This window comes from Mycteria americana, chromosome 1 (assembly GCF_035582795.1).
Source record: "Mycteria americana isolate JAX WOST 10 ecotype Jacksonville Zoo and Gardens chromosome 1, USCA_MyAme_1.0, whole genome shotgun sequence".
Taxonomy (NCBI): domain Eukaryota; kingdom Metazoa; phylum Chordata; class Aves; order Ciconiiformes; family Ciconiidae; genus Mycteria; species Mycteria americana.
The window spans coordinates 94889613-94909469 of record NC_134365.1 but is presented as its reverse complement, the minus strand read 5'-3'; the positions used below and the strand labels follow the sequence as shown (position 1 = coordinate 94909469).

The 19857-nt window shown below is 44.0% G+C and overlaps 3 protein-coding genes across 13 annotated transcripts in view; 2 read left to right on the top strand and 1 right to left on the bottom strand.

Moving 5' to 3' along the window:
• Nucleotides 1-2529, top strand: part of ZDHHC23 (zDHHC palmitoyltransferase 23) — a 28712-nt gene extending 26183 nt beyond the window's left edge. For 2 of the 6 annotated variants that reach the window (XM_075512922.1, XM_075512886.1), the window contains one exon: nt 2304-2529. In XM_075512922.1, the coding sequence (XP_075369037.1) occupies nt 2304-2397 (94 nt within the window). In that variant the 3' untranslated portion in view covers nt 2398-2529. Of the gene's footprint in view, nt 1-2267 lie in introns of all 6 variants that reach the window. The other 4 variants (XM_075512899.1, XM_075512880.1, XR_012777269.1 and 1 more) reach the window with 3 other exon arrangements.
• Nucleotides 1-6544, bottom strand: part of CCDC191 (coiled-coil domain containing 191) — a 22010-nt gene extending 15466 nt beyond the window's left edge. Inside the window, exons 1-7 of one of the 6 annotated variants that reach the window (XM_075512818.1) lie at nt 6354-6544; nt 5907-5945; nt 4945-5086; nt 2471-2602; nt 1772-1950; nt 1065-1279; nt 115-271 (exon numbers count right to left, since the gene is read on the bottom strand). In XM_075512818.1, the coding sequence (XP_075368933.1) occupies nt 115-271; nt 1065-1279; nt 1772-1950; nt 2471-2602; nt 4945-5086; nt 5907-5945; nt 6354-6422 (933 nt within the window). In that variant the 5' untranslated portion in view covers nt 6423-6544. The other 5 variants (XM_075512826.1, XM_075512836.1, XM_075512845.1 and 2 more) reach the window with 5 other exon arrangements.
• QTRT2 (queuine tRNA-ribosyltransferase accessory subunit 2) lies at nt 6420-19857 on the top strand. The gene is made up of 8 exons (XM_075512960.1): nt 6420-6864; nt 7581-7636; nt 9908-9984; nt 12726-12935; nt 13910-14109; nt 16712-16863; nt 18439-18556; nt 19551-19857. The coding sequence occupies exons 1-8, from the start codon at nt 6566-6568 to the stop codon at nt 19810-19812; spliced, it is 1374 nt and encodes a 457-aa protein (XP_075369075.1). The 5' UTR covers nt 6420-6565; the 3' UTR covers nt 19813-19857.

The following is a 19857-nucleotide window of genomic DNA, read 5'->3' as shown; positions in this document are numbered from 1 at the left end:
GAGGACTTGGAAGAAGTAAAAAATTCTGATAACCAGGACTTTTTACTTCAGTTTTGCAAATGGTAGCTGAGGGCAGGTAGCTCAGAGTCTCAGATAAAGAAGGGTGATGCTCACTCTCCGCTTATTGGTGTCAATCCTGCGCAGCAGCTCCTGAGCCTTTCTCTGTTTCTCCTCTCCTTGCTCTTCTTTCTTCAGGACCAGGGGTGGTGATGCAGTAATAGATACCTCCTGCATTGACAGCTTCTGACTTTTTTCTTGTCTCTTCCCCTCTCTGAAAAGTGAGCAAACATACAGATCTAATACAATGAGGAAAGTACTGTAGCACAGATTTCACTCTCTTTTTGGTCAATCCTAAGAGAATCACCTCTACAGCTTAGAAAGTTGCTGACTGTTTCTCTCGGCATTCTTAGAAAACAGCCTCTGTCATGGTTTGGGGTCCAGAGATTAAACAGTCTGGAGCATTTCCAAAATATAGCAGACAGAAGAAAATAGTAAGATTTCAGTAAAGCACTTGCATGAGAAGATTTAGGATCTTAGGGCTGCCTAAGTAAATAAACAGCATCCCTACAGGTCACATCTCTGTGACAATCCAAGCTCAGCAGAAGCAAAAATTATGTCTCTGCAGAATTCTCAGCCAAGAATGCTCTTTATTCTCTCATAGCAGAGGAAGTATTGTAAGTGCTGGACTTTCAATGCAGACTTTTGTGTGTGTGTGTGTGTACTGGCTTTCATGCTGCATTAGACACTCACAAGGCTGGATATGGCCACAGAGTTGACGGAGAGAACGCACAGTGCTGCAAACACACTCCTACTTTGTCATTCAGTGTACATACTGGTAATGGCTGAGGGGAGGCTAACAGTATCTTTAGCCCATCTTCCCACTAATGATAAACTCTGCCATTGATGTTGGTAACAAAGGAGTAAAAAGTTTTGGGAGTGTTTGGAGACAGAGGAATGGCAGATGTTTCCTTTGGGACCACCACTCCTCTCACATTTAGCAAAAGGAGCTGAATAAGAGAAGTGTTCTTCATATGGTTCTTTCCATGTCCCCCTCTCCCTCTTACGTTCTCCATGCTTCTGCCATGGTGTGCCTCTTCTCAGCCATTTCCTTTTGCAGCTTCACCATTTCCCTCTGGATCTTCTCCTTGGCCTTAAGGGCCTTCCTTCTATCCTCTTCCTGTGCCTGGAGCTTGGCCTCAGACAGAACTGATTTCTTCAGGGACTTTTCTTGTCTCTGAACCTCTAATGCCTTCTGACGCCTCATTTGGTTTTCTTTCACCTGGGAAGGAGGAAATCAGCAAAAGTCAAAGCAGATGCTAAAGGCTGAAGAATCTGAGGTTCATTATACACTGTCAGGGTGGGTCACAATCCACATGAAGCAAGTAACCCTACCCATAGCTGGCAGTGACTGGACTGGTTCTGCTCTCAGACCAGCAAAAAACTCCATTCAAGAGAGTGAGGTTACACCAGTATTCCTGGATGGGAGCAAACTCAGAACTGACTGCCATGGCGGCTTTTCCTGTCAGTCGTTGGAAAGGGGGAAAACCTGAACAGATGTAGTCAAAGTTGACTGTGCAAGCTACTGTGAATGGCTAATGTGCACGCAGTAACATTTCAGCTAAACTGTGGAAGAGTATCCTCAGGTATTTGCCTCCAAGTCAGAGATTTTTGCAGGTTGGGAGAGAATACTGGGGAAGTATCACTGAGCATTTACTCTAATCCTGTGATCCTCCATCTTATTCCTTTTAACTGTGCTGCCTTGTCTGCTCACCTGCTTGTGTCTGAGCTCCATGATTATTCGTGGATCTGCAAATTTTTGTTTTTCCTTGATGTCTTCAAGTCTAAGGTCTTCCACTATCCCACAGTTCACAACTTCACTCTGCAAAAGATGCTGTAGGTATTCTTGGACAGAAGAACTTTCCAATTCATGTTCCAGATAGCTGCACAAGTCTGAAATGAGAAATTCAGATTATCTCAGGCTAGTCTGAAATGAATAAACCTCTCTGTCTCAGATCACAAAGCCTAAGGTAATTAAAGGGATCACTTTCCCAGACTGTGAATGCACTTCTGATGAAAGCGGACACACTGACTGCACACCATTTATCCCCAAAGAGTCTTAATCAGTCTCCCATTGAACACACTAGAGCAGTAACAACATTTCATCCATTTTTTCCTGCCTTGCCTCTGAGCATCTCAAACGGCTGTATAAATTTGACAGGCCTCAAAATACCCATACACAAAAGAAATAAAATTTCTCTTTTACAAAGGGAGACATCGAATGTTTATGAGGTGCATTTGTGCAGCCCTACAGCAAGGGGAGAAAAATCATCACCTCCAATCTTGTTTCTACTGAGCCCACTATCCTGGCCTCAAAGCAACTTTTACCTCTCAGTCTGACAAGCCATGAGGCCTGGCTCCCTTCTCCAGCATATCCTCAGAAAGGAAGCCAGCAACTGCTTTGTGCTCTCACCATCAAACTGCTCATACTTCAGAGGGGCTGCACAAGGCTTTTCCAGGAGGACAGTCTCAACTTCCTCTTCTCCATCGCTCATCAGCTCCAGTTGCAGTTTGGACTTCATCCAGTTACTGAGCAGCTCTTGGGCTATCATGAGGAAAGAGACTGATGACTTCACTTGCTTAAAAAAATATATGGGTAAGTGTAAACTAGCAAGACTGTCTCTGGGATAGTTATACCACATGCTGGGAAGGCTGTCTAAAATGACTGAAAGCTGATCTGCAACAGAAAATGGAATAAGGCTAACAGTTCTGTTCTCATCTTCTTGCTCTATAAAAGAATGGGAAGATAAGGTGGCAAACTTTTTCCCTGTCACATATGTCACAAATGAATTCTTCTCCACCCCATTTTTCCTACAAGATTCTGTGGACATTTAGATCACTTGTGTGATTATTATAGCATTTATCAAGGAGATGGAATTCATGTGAGGTAATTCATAACTCAGATAGCTTTCATATGTTTTACTACTGCACTTGCAGACACTTAGATATTTTCCACGTGTACAGCCAAGGTTGTCATATGCTAAATACAAAAAGAACCGCTGTTTGGATAAACATTTGCTTCATGTGTACAGGTTAACCTTTGCAAGTACCACAGCTCCAGGAACAACTGGTGAGTCTAGATTACAAATCTGCCAGGTGGCAAGCTTCACCAGGGACTACCTGTACTCAGGATTAAGACTGCCACTACAGGAATGCACCCATGATGGATTAGGTACTCCTCAGTAAGCTCAAATGCCTAATGAACAACTGGGTATAAAGTCCTTCTGTGGACTTTATTTGCATCTCCACTCTTCTGTGGAAAAACACAAAAATTCCTTTTTCAGAGTTCCTACTCAAAAGCAAAGACAGCTACCGTGGCTGCTGCCTCAACAAACCACCTGGCCTCACTGCATGGGTGGCCAAGCTGTTCCTGAAGCAGAATGCAGGGCTGTAAACAGCAAGGCATCAGGAGCAGCCCCATGAGAAGCTGAGCCATCCATGCGGTGAGAATGGACAAAGAGCAGGGGTCTCAGCAGCCAGTGCAGTGCACGTCATCCCCTGTAAAGGCACACAGCTGATAGACAGGAGGAAGCAGCTGCTCCAAATCTCTAGTTCTAACACAAAATGAAGATGCTCCCATTGAGTCCTGGTATTTCTAAGGCAATTAAAGCCTCTTAAAACTTCCTTAAAAAGGGGTGGGCTTTTTGAAGAAAACATAAATCTAATGTTTATTGTCTTTCAAATCACTTTTGTTCTCTTTTATAATCTCTCAGGGCAGCTCAGGAACAAGGAAATATATCTGAAAACAGAAAGAAGAGAGAAAAACAGCTTATCACTTGGGGAAAGGTTACTTTTTTGACTGGGAAATGTGAGCTCTGGAGTAAAAGAGTCCTTGCACTTCTCTTATTGATACTTTTTTTTTTTTTTTGCAAATTGGACTATGTGTAGTTAATACCATTAAGTATTCTAATAATGGATTTCAGATAAAAGGCTTTCAGTTCAGCTAGGAACAATCCTGAGGGACTGGTATCTATAAAAAGGAAAACCCTAGCAGAGAAGGGCAAACAATAATAGTAAAGAAACATGAGGAAAGCAAGCAACTTTTCCACCAATTGCAAAGACAGCTCCTTTTGAGCCACTATGCTGTATAATGCATTCAGACAGTGCACTGTAAGCAGATATGTTTATTCTATGCTATTAGTTATATATTAGTATAATCCCTGATGATTACAAGTGAAAAAGCTGACTTCCTGTATTGAAGTGGATGCTCTTGAGACGTGTCTTCATTCCATTCTGTAAGGCTCGCTTTTGAGTCTTAAAAGAATGGTTAACTCAGTTTTTAAATTCCTGTCTCCTATTAGCTTTTTACACTGCAGATGTACTTCTAGCACTGATGGGAGATAATTTCCCTCTCTTTTTCTTTTTTTTTAAATGTACTGCAGTTTTATTTTCAAATTTCAGTAAGTGCTTGTGGCTGCAGGCATTACAAAGGGAATATTTAGTTAGCTAATTAGTGAGGAAAATTTTGCATGGGCATCAAAGCAAAACCACACAATTATTCATAGATGTGAGAGTTACACAGAGCAACTCCATTTTCACATCTGGCCTGCTATCAAAAATATGTCAGGTAATTCATCCAGTTTCCTATAGCACTAACTTGTATTTGACCGTTCACTGTGTCTTCAAGGGCAGTATTCATCCTCGTCTTGACCTGAAATCTCCAGGAGACAGCACATTTATCCTTCGCTTAGGTATGCTAATTAAGATCTACCTTGAACTCCAGCAATTGATTCTTCTTATGCCTTTCTCCATTAGATGAAAGACATCTTACTATGAACTGTTTCTTATGGTCTCAAGCTTTGCAAGAGCCTGTTCAGACCAGAACCGCAATGCTGGATCAAGAACAGTTTGTTTTAGGCAGCTTGTGGCAGCAGTATTTCAGCTCACCTTCCTCACTGGCCTCATCATGATCTTGCAGCTGTTCCGTGGTTTCCAAACTCGTCACAGGACCACAAGGCCCCTGGGGATACCTTGACTTTTGAAGGGAAAAAGCTTCAGAGACAGCATACTCAGAGGCTTGCTCCACTCTCTTTAATTTAAAGAAAGAAGAACATTTCTAAGGATTGCTGGATATTAATTTTTAAACTTCCTCTATCCAGGTTTCTCCTCCAGAGAGCAAACATCAGTGGGAATGTAACACAAGACTATGGCTGTTATAAGAAATAATTTCTTTCGAAACACGTTTCTCTGACTGCTCTTGATTGACTGGAGAAACTGGACTTAGAATGATTAAGTAATAAGCATTCATTTGGCAATTAGTGCCAATCACAGTGATTGGAGAACACATTGGGAGAATGCAAACACCCAGCCCCTGGGAGCTGGATGGAGGCTTGCTGAGTTAGTTCCCAGCAGCCACCAACTATAAAAGTTGGTATCAGTGTTTTGTCATAGCCAGGCTGGCTACTATGTAAGTAGTCTGAGTGATTTTCTGACCCATGTTCATCTCTCTGAGGTAAATGGTCCTGATGTGTCACTGTGTTTTCACATGTAACGCCTGTAACCCAGACAGCCTGCATTTCTGCAGAACTTCTTCCCTTTCCAGAGAGGTCTAGGAGGCTCCATGAGGAGGCAGATGCACACTCCCACCTGCCATAAGAAGCAGGCTGAGGGTGGGAGCATGGGGGTACCCAAGGAAGTAATACAAAGGGAATTTCACCCTACAAGTAATTTTCCCTGATCTTAGGTGGTTGTAGATGCAGGAGAAGGTGCTTTGGGGTAAATCTCTCCTATTACTTGCCCATACATACAACCTGCAGTACTGCTCAACAGCAAGTTTTGTGCGTGACCCACGAGTTTTATGCGTAACAGGGTACCTTACTCTTGAGTGAGTTACTGTGTGATTACTTCACCTTGATCCAGTGTTCCAAGTTATCAGAGTCAAACTTTGGCTGGAAATAAGATAAAAAAAAATAATAGTGTTTCAACCACCTGTCTCTTTTTTTGAACCAGAGTTTAACGCTGCCGCATTTAGCGCCATTCACTCGAGCGCACCACGGACTTCCCATCCGCTGGCAGATCAAACGGCCGTTGCTGCAGCCCTCCCACGGACCTGGGAAACCTCTCCTCTGAGCCTGACCCTGCTTTTAAAAGCGGTCGGGAGCCCACGGGCCCATCTCGCGCGTGCACAACCCACGCAGCTCCCTCGGCCGGACCCAGCCCTCCCTCCCCACCACCGTTTAAGCCGTTGGGGGCGCGACGGCCGCGCGCGGCCCCTCACCCGAGAGGGCGCGCCCTGATTGGACAGCGCCCTGCAGGGCGCCCCCTAGCGCCCTCCGCGGCCCGGCGGGCTCCGTTACCTTCGGTCTGGCCCCGGCGGTGAGGCGCCGCCAGCGGTACAGCTGGGGCCTGTGCCCCGGGAAGGCCATGGCCACGCCGGGCACCCCCGCGAGCAGCCCGCCCCTCTCAGCGGGGCCGACAGCGCACCGCGCTGGGAGCGGCTTCGCCCCGGCAACGCCGCTGCCCCTCGGCGGGCGGCGGAAGGGCGGGGTGTGCCCTCCGGCGCACGCTGATGATGCCGCGTGAGGTGATTGGGGCGGGTACGGGAAGCGGGGAGGCCCGCGTCCCCCTCCCCCACCCAGCCCATGCCGGTAACGGCGCTCCGGGGCCGACGATGAAGGTGAAGCTGTGCGGAGCGAGCGGCGGGCGGCTGGGGGTGCTGGCGGGCCTGGGCAGGAGCGGGGCCGCCGCCCTGCCGCTGCCGGGCTGCCTGCTCTACACGCGGACCGGCTCGGCGCCCCACCTCACCCGCGACACCCTGCAGGCGGTCGGCGGCGTCCCCGCCGTGGCCCAGCTCACCCTGCCTACCGTGTGAGTACCGCGGCTGGGAGGGTGGGGGGGGCTGCGGGGCTCAGCGAGCCCCCGCAACGCTGCTGGGTGCAGGCGGGCTTCTCGCTTCCCCGGACGCAAGGCAAAATGTCGAATTCACTTGCCCGTTTGTTGCTTCCTCGTCGAAGAGAGGTGCAGAGACTTAGTAGGATGCAGGTAAAGGCAAGGGACCTAGAGGGCTGCGTAAATTTTGAGCGTGTTTTGGCCAAACCCCTCTTAACGACTTCGCAGTCATATTCCCAGCAGAATAACCAGCTTTAGAAGCAGCCAGCTCTCAAAACTAGTTAGGTAAGTGGCACCTGAAAGGGAAGGTTAACATCCTAAAGCTTGTTAGAAGCTCTCCACTCCCTAGCTTGTGTAGTTGTTGAGTGATGCACGTTAGTAACGCCGCCCAGAAAGTCACAGTGTGACTTCATGCTCTCCAGCAAGTCAGTGGTCACTGGTCAGTGTGGGTAAAAGCTCTGCCTTTTTGCCACAGAATTATGAGTGCCCTGGTTTGTAAGCTGTGATTCTTGAGCTCTGTGTCTCTGGCATTTAGTTCCGTCTGGCCCTGCTTTGCTGCCTGATAGCTGGATGGCAACTATCCAACCCAGGTTCAGACAACGCATGAGTATGGAAACAGAAGCCTTAATTATGAAACCACCAATCTTTCTTGACAGTTGTTTGCTTAGTTAATGTGTTTCTGTATCTGGATGCAGGGCAGAACTTCATGAGGTCCTGCAAGAATATAAAGAAGGAGCTGCAAAATTTATAGGTAAAGTGTGTGTGTGTTTGCTTGCATGTCTGGAGAGATGATGTGGGTGGATTCCACTGGTGTATTTTTAGGCAGTACAGCAGGCAGAAAGATGTAAGCATAGGCTTTCCACATTTAGGTATTTTCTTACTCAAAGTGGCACTAAGGAAGACTTGAAATAGTATGTTGTCACTAGTATGGCCAGAAATCCTTCAAACAGGCTACAAAAATATGTAGTTTTGCTTTATTTCTCTTTTTCTGCACCCAGCCTTCTCCTTGGGGGCTTCAGCACTGACTGGGATGGGCTTAGCCCAAAAGTTGAGACTAGAACAGGGAGAGGTTTTACTGTAGTCCCCAGTCACTGCTGCAAATGAATTTTGCCAGATGCAATTTCTGACTTCATTTGATAAGGAGAATTAGAAATTCTCATGAAAGTGGCCTTTCCCATACAGCTGTTCAAATACATTTCCTGAGAGTATCTATCTGCTCAAGCTGGCTTTTTTGATTCTCATAAAATAGTTGGTTTAATCTAAAGATTTCCAGCAGGAAATATTCATCCAACATGAAGAATAAACAGGCAAAGCACCCCACATCAAATCAGTCTCAGTTGGTGGACACTTCTGCCTCTGAGCTATTCTTGTTCTGAGAAGATGTTAGGGGAAGGACCCATGTTGGATTTGTGGGAGCTTTGAGAAACTAAAGCAGCAGGCAGAGAAGGTAATTTTTTTCCCCTGTTCTTTGTTCTTGTCAGTTTAGCAGTCGGACTGTACTTGCTCCCTGTATTCTCCTTCCATTTTTCCATGTTAAAGAGTCAGTTTCAGGAATAAACTCAGTTTTACTTATGGATAGTCAAATGCAAAACAGTCAACATTGCCATAGCCCTCAGCTACTGCACCAAGCTGTAGTCATCTTCATCAGTCCCTGTACTCCATTCATGGAGCAGTTCCTGAATGAAATCTTTATCTTAACACCTTGGTGATAAGAATGAGTAAAGCAGCATTTCCTGGGTTTGTGACTATCCTGGGTTTTTCCTCTCATCATAACAGATCAGTAAAGGCCTGACCGCATGCATTATGCAGACGAGATGACTGTGTCAGTCTCATGTGGTGAAGGAACCTGAATGCACAGTGAATGCAGGGTTAGCATCTTGTGTGAATATCTGTATCATAGCCTGTATTTATACCTGGGGAGGTAGTCAGAGGACTGGAGGATGATCAGCCAAGTCAACAAGCTTCTCTGGGATGCTTTGTTTGTCTGCGTATCTCAGGCTACACTGGGTATAGGGTAAATTCTGTCAAAGTGATGGCATGTCTTTAATTTCTACAATTTACAGGCAGTTCTTTGTATATGGAATCTAGCAGACTTTGCAAGAAAAAAAACTTTTGAGTTGCTAATACTTGTATCAAAGCTGAGGTATTTTTATGAATGTTTTGTATATGCCAGTTGCACATACATTATGAGTGTATAAAATAAAGTAAATTATTATAATTTTTAAAAATGTTTAAGCATTTTTGTCCTATATACAAAGACCAAGATTTTTTTTTTTTTTTAAAAGCACATCAAAATTTTGGACATGCATTTCATTACATAAGCAAAGTTATGGCTTGGATTTCCACAGGAAGTTTGCACCCAACTTTCAATACACTTTGGCTGCTCTGGGAAGACTTATTCCTTCAAGAAAAATTGAAAATCTCTTTATCTGCAACTTCGTGGAGGCTTCACCAATTTCAGTGACTAACTGTGAAGAGAAAACTGTATGTCATTGAGACATAGCTTTCTGACATTTAAAACCTCCAATCTAGCAGGGATGATAAATTTCTTGTTTGTGTAGCTGATCTGTTCTCTTGCTATACATTGCCCGTCCTTAAACGTTCTAGGCTTGAGGTTGTTGCTCAGTTTAGATTGTGTCAAATGTCAGATGTCTCCAATGTATTAGTTGAGTGGTCAAGTGAGTCAGCTGTTGGGTCTGGCAAATTTTAGTAGCAGGAATATTAATCAAGAAGAAACATAAATAAATCCCAAAGGAGCTATGTAGGCTGCAGAACCAAAGGGTATTATTTGGTGGTTTGTCCTGATGCTGCACTCTCCTCCCTGCAGCTAATAAAGCTGGGGAAAAAGTCTGCCTTCTTTGGTGCTGAGAGATCAAATGAACAATATTTTCTTTGTCAGAGTGGATGTACTTGTGTGTGGGAGAATACCCTGTTCCCTTTTGCAAATTTACAAACCACATCTTTGCATTAGCTTTGTTTTGGTTCACGAAACTCCACTCTGTGTCTGTTGCTCTGTTCCCAGGTATGCCAGATGCGGTGCTGTACTGCTCCCTTCATGACCCAGTCACTCCCTGTCCATCTGGCTACAACACTAACAAGGTACAGCAACTGTAAAGACTTGAAAGGGTCCACTTAAAGTTCCCAAGAGAAAGCTGCCAGTCCTCCCCTCATCTGTGTGGGTGTGCTTAGACAGCCACAAGATTTTTTTTATGTTTTATAGAAAAATAAATCTTTGCACAAAGAGGAATGTCATTTACATGCTCATACTTCCAACTAAATAAAGCTGGATGCTTTCTTACTTGGTAATGCGTTCCCTGAACAGTTCCTGAACAGTTAAGTGGCAATTCAGATAGAAAGGAGAGCTCTGGACTCCCACACTGTTGCAGTTAATATGGTAGTAAAAGAAAATACATGTGTTTTAGCTTACAAGCTGTACAAGCTTGCGGTGATGCCACTGATAAGCAGTAAACCTGAATTCCTATGTGTGTATTTGTAGCCTGCTACAGGCCCACAAAGGGGAAGAACTTAGTATTTCTGCAGGAAGGTGGCTCAGCAATCCAGGAGCACGTAGCATTGCAGATGTTTGCCCGTTCCATTCCCCAGGCACGCATGTTCCCTGTACAATCCACACGCTGCCTGCCACAGCTTTGGCCTGGAGGGCCACTCCTGGCACCTGCTCAGATATGGTCAGTCCCAAGGCCTATTTGGGTACGGTCATGTTCAGTGAAAGGTTACTGAATGACAGAGGATAACTACTGCCATCCAGCTATCAGTGTATATTCTTTGCTGCTGGGAACCAGGCCAAGTGCTGTCTTTCTGCAGGGAAGGAATTACCTGAAACTTGTCTCACTGTTGTGCAGCTATGAGGTTATAGCAGCAACCTAAGCCTGGGTGTTGCAGGTTTGATTTGGCTTTTTTTTTTTTTTTTTTTTTTTTAAGCTGGTGAAGATTTTTGTCACCTTGTTGCAAGGCCTTCTGCAGCTGGATTTGTGCTGACAAATACTTATGAAAGCTTTTTGAAAGCAATGGGACAGAAAGCTCTGGATTCTGTGCCAGAAAGCCTGGCACAGGGCTGGATTTAAATAATCATGGGGTAATGCTCAGTTCTCTAAGCCGCATGGCTATTTTACTTATTAAAGCAGCTTTTTTCCTCTGGAGAGCAGAATGAAGGTAACTAAACTTGGTTATACTCTGTGCCCTTTGGCTCAAACAGTTCTGACTTTCCTCTGCCTGCCTTCACCAGCTGTTCCTTGATGCTCTCACATAAGAGGCAGCAGGTACTAACTGGCCAACATCCTGCTGCAGAACAGCATATAGCTGCTGTGTTCCAGTTATTCTGCAGGTACTAGTTTGGGATTTCCCTAAATTTACAAAAGTTACTACTTCGAAGACTTCTGTCTGTTTCTTTGTTACTCAAATTTAGTGAAATTGGCTGATGAGACCAAAAGTATTCGGGAGAGATGGATGGAAGGACAACAGACATGTGGTGTATTTGCACAATCCTTTTGGTTTTTGTGGAGACCAGACAAAAAAAAATTGTTCTGCTCATATTTTTTGCATCAGCTGATCAAATTCAATCTGTGAATTAGTATGCATGAGAACTGCACTGCTTAATCTGTCTGCCTGGCATAGGCTAGGAGAATGTGTTTAAACCCTCAAGCCCCAAAAAGTCCCCATAACACTTCAAGCTATAAGCTATTTCTGATAGCTGAAAACCATTCCTCATTTAAAAAAGCACTAATGGAATTGCAGATGAAAAGAACTAACTTCTAAAGGGCTCAAGCCCAGTACTTAACCTACTTGAATACCCCTTTAAAATCGTGGAGCAGCAGTGTCACGAGTCTAACAATAATACAACAAAAGCAACTGCCAAGCTGTACTCACAGGTTAATTACAGATTCTGTGGAATAGGATGAAACATGGTAGTGTGCGTAGTTGCAGTGGGTGCAGTAACATTTTGTGAATCTGAATGTTTAGTGAATGGAATGGTGACATCTGCTAGCCCAGAGGTGTTCAGGTAACATAACCTCTCTGTGCAGGTGCTTTTTTCTTGCTTTAAAATCTTCTGAGGGTAGCATGGAGTAACAATGGAAGATGAGGGCCCATGTGCGCACACAGAATGGAAAGCCTGTGAAGAGACTGAGAAGACTGTGTGAAATCCTAATGAGTACCTGCCATTTCTTACGTTGGCTCGGTTTGAAAGCTGTGTATTTCTTTTGCGCTTGGTATTTCAGTCCCTTCTTAAGTGGCTGGATTGGGACCTAAAATAACATTAGATTCTAAGATTAAATTGCCTAACAACCTTTTGTATTCCTCCCAGTGTGTCTGTGTGGTTTATATACACATGTATATTCACATGGGTGGTATGAATTCACCCATGTGAATAGAGGAAATAGTTTCTTGGGTTTGCATTGTGTACAGGAAACTAGTGAGCTGTATTTCCCATTGCAACCTTTGCTGTTTTTAATGAGATGACAACATAAGTTTGATGGGCTTTAAATATTTTCTTCTTTTAAATGTGTTTTTCCAATTCTGCCACTAATTTGTGTGATGATAGGCCAGCTGCTCTATCTCAGAGACTTCCAAACCTGTGGAGAAGTCACTGTGTTGAGTGTGATAGTTTCACCAAAGAGTATCCCAGAAATCCCAATTCAGTCATTTATCTCCTTTCACTCATTGTGCCAAGTGCAGGTGACTTTCTGAGCCATGCTCCTGGAGAACTTATCTATGAAGTATCATTCCAGTATGTGGTGTATCACCAGACCAATTCCTTCTCTTCTTTGACCCTTAAGATCTGTTAACCTTTGCAACTAACGTTCATCCCTATTCTTCCTTGACAGACAGTGTCGCTGTGGGGAAACTCGGGGCGCATGGAAATGACAGCTTCCAAGTTCATGGACATACAGCGGGCCATCCAGCCAGACTGGTTCCAGTGCATCTCTGATGGAGACACCATTTCTGGGGAAGTTGGTAGAAAAAGGGCTAAGAAGTCTGTGGACAGGTCGCTTTCCTTCCTGGATATATGCCTTCAGCTGCTAGAAGAATCACCGGTAATTTTCAAGGTTAAAAAAAAATCAAGGTCCCCAAAATCTCAGGGCAGTAGCACCACAGCTGCTTTTTGGTCTGTGCTCCATCCTGGGCCAGTCCCAGGATGCGATTTAGTAGGAAATCGTGTTATGCATATGTATCGGAGAATGCCCAGGTGACAGTCCTGGACGAGGTATAACCAGTAGCACAGTGGGTTTTCCTTCTGCTACTCTCTTCTTTTAATAACTTGCCTTCTGCACCAGGATACCCATCTCTACTAGTTGAGGAGAACTGTTTTTTTTTATTTTTTTTTGCTTTTGGACTGTAGCGCACTTCTTTCACTTACCGTCATGCTATATACATGGGCAAAGTAGGATCTTCTCATTCAGATTGAGAAAATCCATCTGTTTGCTCTGAAGTCCCCTCAGTTCCAAGTGAGGGAGGACTTGCTAGAATTTGCCAGTGCTATTCTTTATTCCTTCCAGCATCTTTGAAACGTCCCTTCATTTTGGTGAAAGGGGACGTACTATCTGAGTCTGCACTACAAAGGAGAATGGGTGACAGGAGCTGATATTGGTATCCCCTGAAAGGCAATTCATTGTGAGATCTGGTGTCTGACAGCCAGGATAATGGCACCTGCCTTGTATTCTGCACCGACACATGTAGTGCTGAGGGGCCATCTGTAAAGAGCCATGTACAAAGATGATCTGTGGTTATTGCCTTCTATAGGGAGGTGGGAAGAATGACACCAAAATTCTCAGTGAGTTAGTGTCAAGGTAAGGGGCAGAATCTTGTCTCCTAATCCCGTTTCTACCTTACACTTGGACTTCGTGGTGTTGCGTGGGGAATAGTCTTACACGGGATGAAACACTGTGGCTCTGGCAAGTTTCTGGGAACGCAGGGCTTAAGTAGCAGGCATCTGGAGTCTGGGCTGTGAGGTGTCTTGCGTGTCTTTGGCAGAGCACGCTCTAACACTTGTAGCTTTCTCCTGGGCCAGGAACTACAAGGAAGTGTAATGTTTGGGGCAATTGAAGGTGGAGATATCTTGGAAGAGAGACTCAGATCAGCCAGGGAGACTGCCAAGCGACCTGTGGGTGGCTTTCTGCTAGATGGCTTCCAGGGATGTGCCATGGCCAAGGAGACCAAGTTGAAACTGATAGCTTCTGTCACAGCAGAGCTGCCAGAGGATAAACCAAGGTAAGTTGTGTGGGCACCATCCCAAGAAGTCCATCTGTCCTATTATGAGGAGTGTCTACAGGCTGCTGTGCAATATCACTGTAGGAAATAATCACCGTATTGCACAGCTCTGTGTGTGTGCACCAGGCTGCATAAATTCTACCACTGTCAGGCTGCAGTCTTCAACCCTTGTTTCAATTTTTAGCTGCAACTGGCACCAAGCTGTGCTCATGCTGTGGGTTTAAGTATTCCCCACATTTGGAGAATAATCAAGATTTTAGTTCAAGTGTCTTTACTTAGGAAGAATTAGGAAGGATAAGTCTGGGCTGCTTGCATTTGGCCTCTGAGGCCATGGTTTACTTGAAGTTCAGCTTGAACAAGAATGCTATTATCAACCTGTTTTACAGGGACCTCTTCTCAGAAAAATTGTCATGTTTCCAGTTCTCTCTGGTCTGAACTGGAGGAGAGCAGAGAGGGGTGCTGACAGAACAGCCAGCGCTTATATGATCTTATGGCAGCCATCTCTGACCTAGTACCTGAGGCACTGAGCCTATGAACTACCAGAGGTGGTACAGCCTGGCCCAAAACAATTGTATTCTCTGCTTGGACTGGTATAGTGTGGGGATCATTGTGTATTCTGAGTTGTTAGTTATGCTCATCAGATCCATGCCAGAGACTGGACAAGAGTGGCAGCATTCTTGACTCTTACAGATGACTAACAGTAACTAAAGACTTCCATAAAATGTGTGCTAATATTTGCTAGTGGTTCAGAAGGGTTTCTTAGCATTGAGTTGAGCTTGCTCTTACAAGAGCAGCTGCAACAGAAGTAGCATGGGTGCTTTTTTCATTGTTTTCTGAAGAGAGTGACTCAGGCCCCTTTGTCTTTCTGTAGCTGTGCTGCCCTCTGCTAGCTGAGCATTGCTCTGATCTAATGGTGTTCAAAATGAAATTAAATGCGAAAGCGTGTGTCTGGTGTTGCAGCTTGTTCATGCTTAGTGGTGCCTGGGGTTTGAATTTTCCTGACAATTAGAAGGCTTGCTGTGTTGCTGCCATCCTGTCTGGTTGAGCTACTTAAAAAGATCCCCTGGGAGCATTAGAGTCCAATCTGCTCAGCTAACCTTAGTGGCTACCAGTGCATCTGCCTCATCTATCAAATAGTTTGCTTGTCTGGTTAAGACAAGTGTTTCTGACCTCTTTGTAGGAAGAAAGCTGGTTAGCCCTAGGGGATCTTGTAAGTACCTCAAGTGAATTTCAGACAATCCTGCTTTCCTGAATCACCCTTGCCATTCTGGCTGGAGAAGTTGTTTTGCAGCTGTGTTCTACCCCAATATGAAATTCTCTAGAAGACAAACGCTTTCTGTGCTTCACCCAAAAAGCAGTTGCTTCTTGTGTGATGGTGAAATGATCTTATGAATGTACTCTTTAGAGTCCTTTCATGTACCTAAAGATGCTGAAGTCTCTTGGTAAAATTTATTTTCCTTTTCAATAGCATTAGAACCCTTGCAAGAGCAAATGTTTGTCCTTACCTGTGCAAAGATAAGTTTTAGCAAGGATTTTGATCATATATGCAGAGCTACTGTTTTAACTATTATCATTTTTGCCTTGCCATGAGAGCCTGAAACATCAGACACTCATGCTGTAAACTTCTCCTGTCTGTATTCTGTGCTCATCAGTTTAATGGGAGTACTTAGAAAAGTGACTAAAAATGGCACCTTGTGACTTCATTTATCAGCCCCTGTGTATTTTCCTAATTATCTGTTTAGATCATTGCCCTATGTTAGCTTCTACTGATGTCAGTCCAGCCATGCACCTGCAGGAGAGCAGGCACTGCTCTATTCTCTTCTGCTTCACCCACCCTCAGGGAAGCTGCCAGCTAAATTTGGCTAACAGCAGGATCTCTATTACCATTGATGGCAATCCAGCTGGGCTCTTCCTGGCTCTTAATGCCATGTCCCAGGAGATGTTACAGCCCAGGTTTTTGAGTAAATCATTTGAGCGGGTAAAGAGGAGGGAAGAATAAAGCAAGGAGCTTTTCTCTTTCCAGTGACATTTCTCATTAGTGCATTCTCCTCCAGGCAGTTCTCCAAGTGCTATATGATGTGTCTGTCACCTGAAGGACTTTTATCTTTGACCAGCCATCTACTGCTGTCTCTGCTGCTCTTGATCAAGTCTTTTTAGACTGTCTCCTAAACAATTACCAAGCAAAGGGGTCCATGTGTCTGGAAACTGGTAATTCCCTGGGGCACAAACATGACTAAGGAAAATATCTGTTCTATGGCATAGATGTTAAGTGAATTTTGAATCTAAGTGTGTTTATGTGTGTGTGAAAGAAACCATATCACTTCAAACATAATGAACAGAATGAGGTTTTTCTGCAGTAAATGAGGGATTATTGCTGTCTTCCAAATGACAGATAAAGAAAAGCCTGCCATGTACTGGATAGGTTGGAGGTAGGGAAATGGAAGCACACAGGATTCTGAGTGATGGCTGTTGTACCCACCTGCCTTCTGGTTAGCAGTTGCAGGGATAAGCTACATGTGCTGCACATGTGTCTTTTCTTTCAGGTACCTGCTTGCTTCTACTCAGAATAGTCTAGATTTGTCTTCCTGTGTGTCTCTTACAGAATCATCCATGGTGTAGGCAAACCAGATGAGGTGCTTGAGTGCATTGAAAGGGGAGTGGACATTTTTGAGAGCTTCTTTCCCTTCCAAGTGACAGAGCGAGGCTGTGCCTTGGTTTTCAGTTATGACTGCCCTCCAGATCCTGAAGCAGCAGGTAGGCTTCTTGATGGTCATTATAATTTTTACTGTATCAGTCAGTATTGTGGCAAGCACAATTCATGCTTTGGAGGAATCTATATTTGAATATTTTGTTCCTGAAATAAGTGCAGTAACCACTGGAAAAACTGGGATTCCACTGTCAAGTGTTGCTTTTGAAGGTGGGGTATTTTGGTGTGAAACCTGTTGAGATGAACTTGAGGCCTCAACCTGGGATCTGAATGTCTGATTAGCCGAAGTATGCTCAAGTATTTCTTAAACACTTACTGAATAGAGGGGTTTTTGTTCGACACCTTTTGGCAAATTTTCTGTTACCGTTAGCCGTGAAGGCTGGACCTATTAAGCAGAGATCTAACATACTTGATCTCTAGAATTAATGAATATGTGTCCGTTTTAATAATATATTTTTGAAGTCCCTTCTTTCTAGCTGACGAAAGTTAGGGATCCCATTTCTTTGGGCACCTTTCCTCTCTTTCCTTGCATTCATCAGCTCATATCAAAACAAAAAGGAGATGTTCATAACTTGTTACCTCATTACGCTGTGAGATGGGAACATGAATATCGCCCATTAAAGCATCTATCAAATGTGTTTCAAGCAGCCATTTTGTTTTGGTCTATTAAATGTTTTTAATACAGAAAAACATTTTATGTTTTTCCTCCTGGGTAGAACCTAGCAGCTTTTCATGCCTGGATAACTCAAAACCAGCTGAATAGAACAGAACATCTTGTTTCTTTGTGCTTGCTGCTATTTTTTTAACCCCTTGCTTTGTTTGTTGTTCTTTACCTTGTCTCACCATATTCTTAAATCATAAGATTCTGGGTAAGGACAATCTCTTTGTTCTGTGTCTGTTTAACACTCAGTAGACATGGATTGTGCAAACAGTAATATTGATGTTTCCAGATACATCTCCTGCTGAAGAACAAACCTAAAAATGCAAACCTACAAAATTATGGGGTGATGTTTTTATTTTTAAGATAGACTGCTGAAAAGGCAGATGTGGAATCTACATCTTCTGTATTAGTGCTACCAGCCTCTTTTGATTCCAATTGTTGTTTGGTTTGTTTGGTTTTTTTGTTGTTTTGTTTTTTTTTTTTTTTAAAAAAGGCATCTAAATCTCTGAACCTGATGACAGCATGGAAAGTAGAATGATTGAATGCAGATGAGTTGCCTGTCTACTCTAACCAAAATCTCAATATAATAAATTTGTTCAGGTGATTGCATTCTATTCAGCATGCAGTTCAGACTCGAAATATCTTTGGCGTTTTATTAAGAATTCAACTCAGTAGAGCAGCAAAAAGTTACACTGTTGTTTCAGCTCTAACTCTTCATTAGGTTTAGTAGATTAGTTTTCACTTGTCTCTTGCTGTTTTAATAATCTAAAATTGTATTTGTGTTAACTAACCTATGACAAGTAAAGAAAAATAGTTGCTTACTATAGGAAAGAGGTGGAAACTTGTGGCAGGAGTTTTCATCTGGCACGAGAGTAGCAGAAATACCTACTGTAAGGTTGCTACCCTTCCTCTGCTCTTGCTGTCTGTTCATAAAAGGCTGTTGTCTTTTTATTTAAAATAGTTTTAAAACAAAATGGGGCCCAGGACCTGGAGAAGAATGGTGCTGAAGACGACCAGGATGAAATCTCCAAAGCTGACCCAGAAATGACACCATTTGAGATATTTCTGAAGGACAAAAGGTATGTGAGTTTGTGAGGAGGGTACCTGCAGCTGTATCACTAAATATGATGCTTTTGTCCTCTGTATTTGATTGCATGCGGTCAGTAGCTGGATGGGAAACTTCATAAAACGTGAAGGTGTTGAAAACAGTACTTCTGGACATTGAATGGAGAGTGTTGGATAAGCGTTCTAGCTTCTTATCAGGCAACAGTGTATGGCTGAAATTGCTCTTTTGCCTGACCTAAAGCCAGGGATTTTCTGATCATTTATCCAGCAGACATACAATGGTCATAACTGTTCCAGCTGAAAGACAGCAGGTTTGCAAAGGTTGTCTGGGGATCATTTTGGTCTTCCACATCTAATTTGGGTCATCCTGAGATGCTAGATTTTATTTAAACTACGGAGAGCCTCCACTTTCTGACTCAGTTTGTGCAGCTGCAGAGCAATTCTGCAATTTCTGGATACTTCACAAAAACTTTGGCCAGTGTTACCACCTGTCCTTCCTTCTCTTTTCCACAGCTACCGCTAGGCTGTCTGAGTAGACAACTGTGTTGTTTTGCTTGATCCTCTCTCCACTTTGTGAGAATGGTGCATCTCACAGTAGAGGGAAATACTATTTTGTGAATAGTGGAATCAGTAAATCCTTGTTTCTGATAGCTTCCTCCTTCATAGACTGTGCGATAGGTAGTGAGGCGTGTCTTGCGCTGTAGCTTTTCTGTCAGGGAAGGCACAGATAAGGCCTCTCTCTGCTGTTAGCTGTGATGGAATCAAAGTTATCCTCTGACTTAGGTGTGCAGCCTTTTGGCCCTGTAGTGAGTTCTGGCATGATATTTGAAGTCCTTTGTGCCAGTGGTGCTGGTCTTAGATGTCAACACGTCTTACAGCAGCTGGATTCAGGCCCTCAGGACTTCAAGGCTCAGGTCCCTGCAAAAGGCCATGTAGTAGCTGGATCCTCTTTATTGCTCAAATGGGTCTTCTTACCTTTGATGTTATCCAACATTGCTTCCTCCTCAGATACGAAGATGATTTTGGTCCTTTGCTGGAAGGATGCACCTGTTACTGTTGTCAGAGGCATACTCGCGCCTACGTCCATCACCTCCTCGTGACCAATGAGCTGCTGGCTGGTGTCCTGCTCATGATGCACAACTTCCAGCACTACTTCAGTTTCTTCAGTGCCATACGGGATGCCTTAAGAGACAGTAAACTGGATCAGCTGAAAAAGCTTGTCTGCAGGCAGGCGCTTCAAGGCTCAGCGAATGCAAAGCCAGGCCAGTGAGTTCAGAGAGGATAGAGGAGGTTGCAGGCTACATCCTTATCCAGT